This window comes from Cannabis sativa, chromosome 2 (assembly GCF_029168945.1).
Source record: "Cannabis sativa cultivar Pink pepper isolate KNU-18-1 chromosome 2, ASM2916894v1, whole genome shotgun sequence".
Lineage (NCBI taxonomy): Eukaryota > Viridiplantae > Streptophyta > Magnoliopsida > Rosales > Cannabaceae > Cannabis > Cannabis sativa.
The window spans coordinates 16,839,287-16,847,831 of NC_083602.1; the positions used below are offsets into that span (position 1 = coordinate 16,839,287).

At 32.1% G+C, this 8,545-nt stretch overlaps 1 protein-coding gene across 3 annotated transcripts; it reads right to left on the minus strand.

The window, feature by feature from the left end:
* Positions 1–1,458: 1,458 nt before the first annotated feature.
* Positions 1,459–7,101, minus strand: LOC115721410 (protein CLT1, chloroplastic). 3 transcript variants are annotated; one of them, XM_030650698.2, is made up of 10 exons: positions 6,378–7,101; positions 5,941–6,086; positions 5,576–5,613; positions 4,781–4,896; positions 3,890–3,989; positions 3,769–3,804; positions 3,588–3,638; positions 3,341–3,464; positions 2,764–2,889; positions 1,459–1,997 (listed from the first exon to the last, which is right to left on the minus strand). In XM_030650698.2, the coding sequence occupies exons 1-10, from the start codon at positions 6,836–6,838 to the stop codon at positions 1,825–1,827; spliced, it is 1,371 nt and encodes a 456-aa protein (XP_030506558.2). In that variant the 5' UTR covers positions 6,839–7,101; the 3' UTR covers positions 1,459–1,824. The 3 variants fall into 3 exon arrangements, 2 of the variants coding, with proteins under 2 accessions (XP_030506558.2, XP_060966185.1); XM_061110202.1 differs by having other exon boundaries at positions 5,941–6,004; positions 6,362–7,066; XR_009686142.1 differs by having other exon boundaries at positions 1,974–1,997; positions 3,584–3,638; positions 6,378–7,076.
* Between the last annotated feature and the right edge of the window lie 1,444 nt (positions 7,102–8,545).

An 8,545-nucleotide genomic window follows, 5' to 3' on the forward strand; every position in this document is an offset into this window, starting at 1 on the left:
TATTTAAAATTTAATGATGTTAATATTTTATTTTATATCAAAAGTTATATGAATATAATTAAAACTTTAAAATATACATATAATTTCGTAATTGTAACAAAAAAATATATGAAAAAGTAAAGCACAAATTTAAGCCCGGATATGAAAACGAGCTGACCTGTTTAAGAATTACGGGCTGGCATGAGCAAAGCATGACACAAATCTGAACACAACACGAAAATACCAGGCCTATGAGTTGTATCGGGCCTACCTTTTAAAAATATTCAAACGACAAGACACAATTCATATTTTTCTGTGGCACGACACGACATGACCCGTTTTTTAAAAAAGCACAAATAAATATGGGTGCACGACACTTACGGCACTAGGTCAGAGTCTAAAATTTTAAAAGTGACTTTTTTAGTTGTTTTCAAAAAATTTCTCAAATAAAAAATTGAAAAGTGAAAACAATTTTATAAAATAAGTTTTTGAAAAATATTTTTACTTTTGTAATTAAAATTTTTAAGAAAATAAAAAAACTGATTAAAAAATCTTACTAAACACACTCATAATTAATAATGTAGTTATCAATGTCTCATTTAGAAGAAAAACGCCTAAGGACATTAATAACTACTTCTGAGTTGCTTACATGTAGCTACTTCTCTGATTAGTGAATCCGAGAAAGAATATCTTTCGATTATTTTGTATTACGGTGTGTGCTTAACTCATGAAAGAGTGTGATGGCAAGAAAGAGAGAAAGAAGAAGCGAATATGTATTTTATTCACTCAAAAAAACATGTCTTTATTTATTTGATCATTTAATAATTAATATCTTATCTTATAACACTCAAAAAAACATATCTTATCCAATAAAATATTTAATTAAATAATTTTTTATCTTAAATTATTTAAATGATAAATAATCAATACGAATTCTTTTAGCTCATAGGCGTGTGACATTATTATAATATTTCAAAATTAATTTCTCAATTTTAAATTTATTATTTATTATCCAATAAATAATAATTAATTAAACTAATGATTATCTTATTTGTATGTGAATTAAATAAATATTATTTTTCACTAAAATAATATCTTCTCTCATAATATTATTCATCTAAATAATATTATATTTAACTAATATATAATTTTAACAAATAAAACTAAATAATTAAATTCTTTATTTATTTAATTCTCAATTAAACAATAAAATTTAAAATAATAATTTATATAAAAATACTATTTTGCCCTCAAAAATAATATTCTTACAAAAGTAATTCTTTCTCCAAATAATCAATCCTCATTGCATAGTGTCATATAGAGGCAATTTAGAACTAAAAGCTTATATTTTCAAGCTCCAATAAACTCGAAATTACTATTGATCTCATTAATAAAATAATCTGGTATTAATTCTATTATTACTCCACTATAAATATGGAATGCACTATTAGACAATATAAAATTATACTTACAGAGTTCTTTCTAGTAATCGATTGATATAATCAATAACAGTAATTTGTCATCCAATTTATTAATTCATAATTAAAACTGGTCAAAATTACTACAAAAACTACGAAGATCCTAACTCAATTCTATTCGTGTTCCTTTTTAACTGAGAATCCACATTCCACACAAACTTAATTGATGTGATGTGATGTGCGATCTTTAATTGTTTTAAGATCATGAATGCACATTATTAGGCATTTTACATTATGGAACAATTGAAATACGATTACAACAAAATATTATTTTTCACTACCAAAAAAACAAGGCTTTGATTTAGCCATTGTAGGTGTTGGAGTTGGAGCTAAGGGGTGCCAATGAGTCAATGACAGTGATAAGATTTTAGTGGTTAGTAGGAGCTGTGGAGGCATTAGAGGAACTCACTGAAGGTGTCCAAGAATAGATGAGCAAACCCATAACAAGAACAATGGCTCCAGCCACAAAGCCTTTTGGCAGGGATGATGCCACTCCAAGATATGGAAGTGGCAGTGTAAAGAGATACACAGAAATTGGTACTGCCATGTATGAACACATTGATTAGTATAAAAAAAAATTCCCACAAGAACTAAAGCTTTTATTAAAAGAAAATAAAGCCCACGAAAGAAACTAAAATAATCAAGCAGTTCTACAACATTTTATCAAACAATGGAACAAAACTTTGTGACAAATGCTCAAACTGAGTCGATCAACTCAATAGTACAGAAAAATTTCCGCAGTATCATAACTATTTATTGCTCATCTGTAGCATCTTATTAAGCTAATCACAATAATATCTAATGATTTTAGACTCTTTTAGAAGTTCAAGCCCTTCCTCAGATTCATACATCCCATTCTCAAATCCATTTTGAGCCAAATGTGTGAGTTGGTAGTCATTGTGGTGTTAAACCTAAGAACTTAGGATCAAATCTCACCTTTTTGGGCCAAACTCAGGTTAGTGTGATGTGGGTTGTGTAAGTTGTAAGAGAGAGAACATTAAAACAGTTTGAGCATCCTATATAGCTCATATAACATTTTCAAACCCAGACTGAACTTGTGTGGTGAGCAAAGGATTCTCATACCGTTTCATCCTTTTCACTTTTTAAACTTGTGTTTCTTTTTCCCTTTCTACATGTAATTCTCTCTCAATGCCCATATATAATTGAGGCTTCTCTTTTATGCGTTCTCCAACCAAACCAGTAGTTTTGAACTTTTGACCCTCCCATATTCATGTACAAAATATATTGAATTATGTGGATATACTTAAAATTGGCACTGATTTCATAAGTTGATTAAATGAAGTACCTGAGAATGTTGAGGCGAGACAAGAAACCACCGCAGACGAGATCTTAAGCAGATGCAGCAGAGAAATGTTGAAACCCATGTTAACAATAACAAAAAGCAAAGGTAGCAGCGGAGCTCCATCACAGCCTGTAGTTAGTTAATCAATGTAACCACTTCAATTCTTCCAGTTCAAATATAATGTCATTAAACGAATTCAAGAAACCTTTTTTACAGTTTAACTTTTCTTTCCAGTTTCTTGCCTGATTATTTCATGCTAATGCTATGTAAACTACTGAACGATAATAGAGCTGCTAATGTAAATTAAAATTTGTCAGCTACATGCCATAGTCAACGGTTTCCTAAGTTACTAAATATTAACCCAGAGATATCTATCTATCTATTCCTGTAAACATAGATTAAACTTGAATGGAATAGTCAAGCACTTTAACTAATGAAGAAATCATAGACCCAGTTACCAGCCATATCTGTTTATTCTCCCCTTTTTCTGTTCTTTTTATTATTTAAATAATGGAATTTTTCAATAATCATTCGTAAGAGAAGATCAGAAAAAAGAATATCATAATAAAACAAAGGTTACCTTTGGATAATCCACCAATGTTTAAGAAGCAAGCTGCACCATCTTTTAGATAGTTTGGTAGCTGGGCAAATGGTATGCCCCATAGTTTTGATAAAAAGGGTAAGAGTATACATATAAAGAGTGCCTGCAATTGACATGGACACAGACCCATTAGTTTCTAATACTAAGTATAGAAATATAATTTGGAAGAGTAATTTCTTCCAACAAACAAAATTATCAAAATTAATTATGATTACTTGATACCTACTTGGAAAGCAGATCCAAAAGAATTTACAACAAATAAATCAACTGTTTTCCCCTGCACCAAAGAGAAAACTTAGTTTCAATATGTGAAAGAAAGATTTGTTTATTGGTTTTTTTTAATAAACTGTCAAAACAATATCTGCTTCTGCTTGACATATACACATAAAAATAATCACAAATGGCACCTTTAGTCGTTGAGCAGCATCAAGAAAAATTACTTCCTGCAAATTTTCAAAAGGATGTTGTCACATAGGCATACAATGTTCTTAACAGGAAAAAAATGATTAAGCATTCAGAAATTCTAACCTTTAACACTGTATCAGCTGCTTGGAACAAAAACGAAACTATCATCAAAAGACTCCAAAAAATACCCGCTTCTTTCAATGAATGTCCAGCACTAGACCCACTGCAAAAATAATTCAGAGCTAAGCACACCAATTATGCACAGTGCTGAGACATAATAAAAGTTCAGAGGAACTGTAATATGGTTTTTGGTTCAGCTTGATCGACTACAACTTTCTGTTTAATTGATTGAAATAAAACTAGTAAGAAAACCAAATTTGCAAAAAAATCATGTTAATTGATAGATCAACTGAACTATCAAAACTGTGATGCACAAGAAAGCTTTGTCCTTTTGCATTTTCATAAGAAACACAGGTTGTGATTTAATAAGAAATGTTAAGGTATCATCCAAATTGCAACCTAGTAAAACAAATTGGAGTCTAGTTCTAAACAAAAAGACTATCACATATTACATGTGGAATTTCCACTCACTAAGTAGAGCATTGAAAAGCAAAAAGCATTAAACTCGTTATAATGAAAATCCACATAACCACCCAATACTTGACTCTCCTAAATATTGCCTGTACATTCTCTTTCACATCGTTGAATACTCTATTGTTTATGGATAAATGTGCTCTCCAATTTAAGATCCGATAAGTTACTTTCCATTATTATTATTGACTAAAACTACTACAAACTACACTACAAATATAAACTACACTGCATGTTGGTTCAACGCGAATAATATCGCCAAAGAATAAGTAAATCTTGAAGAAAATTGTTATTTACAAATATTTCCCTGACAGTTTTGACCCTTCTTCAAACAAATCCCCATCAAAACTCCATAATCTACAGACAATCATATTTACCATCCTATATCAAATTCAAAATCAAAAGGATGTGAACAATGTTTACCTTGCTACTGTTATGATTACACCAATAGTTACAAGAAAGCACCCTAAAAGCTGATTTACTCTATATTTCCTCCCAAGGAAAACAACTGACAGGAGAATTTGCCAAACAAGAAAAGTCTGCAAAATTAACATAGGTCTCAGTCAAATTATATTTATCCAACTTCCACTTCATACATAAAAAAATATGAGATGAAAAATAATCTCAAGGCTACAGCCTATAATGATAGTATCCATATTCTATAATTTCTATTGGTCCAAAAAAACTAATGTTCTATCAACATTTTTAACAGCATGTCCATTCTGCTCCTCCCATTTTCTCAATCCTGTTTTAGTACTCTAACAGAATCTCACCAGAACAACTTCTAAGCACAATGCTGATGTACTTTGTTATTTACAAATCTACCTTAAATGTTCTTTGCAGCTATTCATTCTACATAATCGAACAGGCATACGCCAATACTTTCACATCTATGGTTTCATTGAACTGACAGTTTAGATTATGAACAGGATGATCATATTGGATTAGTTCTCCAAAGTTCAACATTAGAGTGGTAATCAGACCTTGTTTAAAAATAAAAATAGGAAACAAACCTGAACCCCAAACCCTTTAACCCACTCACCAACCACTTCCAGCTAGCCTCAAGAGGTCATGGCAGGCTGGGTAGCTAATGTAATTCACAGATGTGTCAATCAGAGGACATGAGAGAACAGAACACTAGCAGAATAAGAATTTACATCTACAACCAAAGTTATTGTAAGACAAATGAAGAACAAGAAAAAAGTGAAGTCTGCTTACCTGGGACAAAATTGGAATTGATGCTCCAGATAGAATAGCTGATCAAGGACACATAAAATACGATAAATAAACAATTAGTTTTGACTCATATAATAGAACTTGATTATCTGTTTAGCCAGAACACCAGCATGAGCTAACAGTAAACAGAACATTTTTCATACATTTAAACACATGAGTAATGGATTTACTAAAACTCAAACTAAAGTTTGGAATAAAAACAAAATAAGATCTTCATGCATATTGAATAGTATCACAGAGCTATCAACTAAGAGGAACAAGATTCAGCAAAACACAAGTATTGGCCAGAACCTCAACTGGTAATTATGAAGCAAAATGAAGGACAAGAAAGAATATAAGATGGTTACCTCCAGCTGCCATTCCAGTAGCAGCACCAAGAGCTTCTAACAGGCCTACTGCAAGAAATGGAGCCTTCGGCATGGAAAGCATCTCATCAGTAACAATGCCAGCATGATACCGTATATACAAGATAGAGAAGTATACAATTACGTATCTGTAAAGCAAATTGCAAGGGGGAAAACAGAGCAAATAAGTTTAACATCCTTAAATCAAGACCAAAACTAATTCCCATAATTTATTTATAGTGTTTGAAATAAGAGAGAAAGAGAAGAACAACATGCATATATAGATTAATATGAGACTCCATTAAATGATAAATATGCGCAATATTACTATGCAAAGGTGGTATTTTCAGTCGAAAAAACATATATATATATATACATATATATTTTTGAGAAACATGAATAATTTACAAATTTACAGTATTACATTTACGTTGAAGTACCCGAAAGTAGCGAGCTGGGCGAGAAAAAAAGGGTACTGTTTCAGAGGAACCAACGCGAGCTTATACAACACTCGATTTCCAACTCCAAGCAGCACCGTAACAGCCGCCGCTGCCACGATTTCCAACCCCTTCCTCCGATCAAACTCGCCGCCAGTTGTTTCCACATCCGACACTCTCTGATCCCCAATCGTGTACGAGCACACGCCAACCTTCTCCTTCTCCTCCTCACCCCCGTCCGAAGACCTCTCCCACCCTGCTCCGGCGGCAACCACCTCCACCGGAGGCATAAGCCCGCGTAAATGCCTCGACCGGAGAACGTTCCCCGGCCGCAGGTCGCCTAAATTTCGAGGAAGAATCGAGATCTTTGCCGCTGCCAGTGTGGCTCTCGGAGGAAGCCGGATACGGATCAGACCATCCGAGGTAACACCGCTGGAAGCCAAGCACCGACTGCATGACGTCATAAGGAAGGACCTTGTTTGATATTATTTAGGAAAGAAACGAGACAAAGTGTGGCTGAGAGAGGCGTTTGGCTATGGCGGACTTCGAAGCAATGATGAAGTTCAAACTTCGATGCAAAAAAACACCTTTAAAAGGAGACTTTGGCGAGAAAAGAGAAGTTTTAAAAGGAGAATGTGGTGGTATGATCAGGTGGATCGACTAGAAGTTGATATTATTTGTTGTCGTTTTCCATCCAAAAAAAAGTAAAAGAACAAAATTCCATTTCCATTTATTCTCTCTTCTTTTTGGATTCCATATTGAAGTGAAGGTAAATTAGGTAATACTAGTGTGACATATTGTGAATTAGAGTTTTTTTTTTTTTTTTAAATTCTCTCAACTATCAATTTATTTGCAATTAATATAGTTAGTAAAATCTTCCAAACTACTAAAATATTAACAAATTTAAGGTGTATTCTATTTTTCAAAATTAACGGCCAACATGAAACACTTATGTGTATATTCTTGTGGAAAGTTTATATTGGCACACTTAATATTATTATTTAAAAATTACAAAAAATTATTTCAAAATTTATAATATTTTTTGATTTTTTTAAATATTTTATTTTTATTTTTATAATTTGTTTTAAATTTTAAAATAAAAATATTACATTTACCAATATAAACGTCCTAACGTATATAAGAGTGTACACATAAACCGTTCATAGTGGCAGTTAACCGGATGACGCCTTAAATTTGCTAACAATTTAGTAGTTTAGAAGATTTTACCGTTAAAATTTAAGTTTGGAGAGTTAAGTCTAAGTGAAACGATAACTAAGAGAGTTTAGCCGTTAAAAACTCTTCTGAATTATTACAAAATTTGGAAAGGTGCATTTTCAACTCCTTAGCACTAATCTCACATTGAGAACACTTATTCTTTACTTTTTTATTAATGCATCATCTTTTCTTTTCTTTATTTCTTTTTTTTTTTTTTTCAATTTACTAATATCAAAAAGTTGTATTTGAGTGTGATGGCTCATCAACAAGCTATGAAAGAAATTCTTTTTTTTTTTAATTTTTATTTAGATAGCATGTTTTTTTTTTCTTTTTTTTATGGCTTTTCTCTTTTCTTTAATTTTATATTTTGATAGTATGTTTAATTTGAAGCAACTTTTTCTAATTTTTTAAAGTCTATTAAAATATCTAAAGACTATATTTAGGTGATGACTCATCAACATCTTTTCTAATTTTTATTTTGATAGTATGTTTTTTTGGGTGATGACTCTTCTCTTCTTTAACTTTTTATTTTAATAGTGTTATCCGTGTTTTTAGACGTATGACATGTGGCATTTAATGAGGAAGATCAACTGAATAATTTCCTAATTAAAAACCTTTTGGTACAATCCTGTCACAGAAAAGCTTCATGGAACCGGGAAAATATTAAGATGGAAGAATACATGGAAGCCTACTTAACTCTGCCTTCACTTCCTGATTGTGGAAGGTGAATTGCTTCTCCCAGATCCGGAAGGGTCTAAACATGGAAGCTTGCCCGGGTGATACTCTGACGGGTACTCGAAGGGCCTAATGCGAATGTCGACCACCTTGGAGTATCGCAAATGTCTACCTTTCATGCACGCCAGATCACCAAGTGATGATTATACTTTTTCTGGCGAATATCAATCTTGTCCCCTATATCCAAGCATGGTAGTACGCACACCTCTACCACCTTTTTG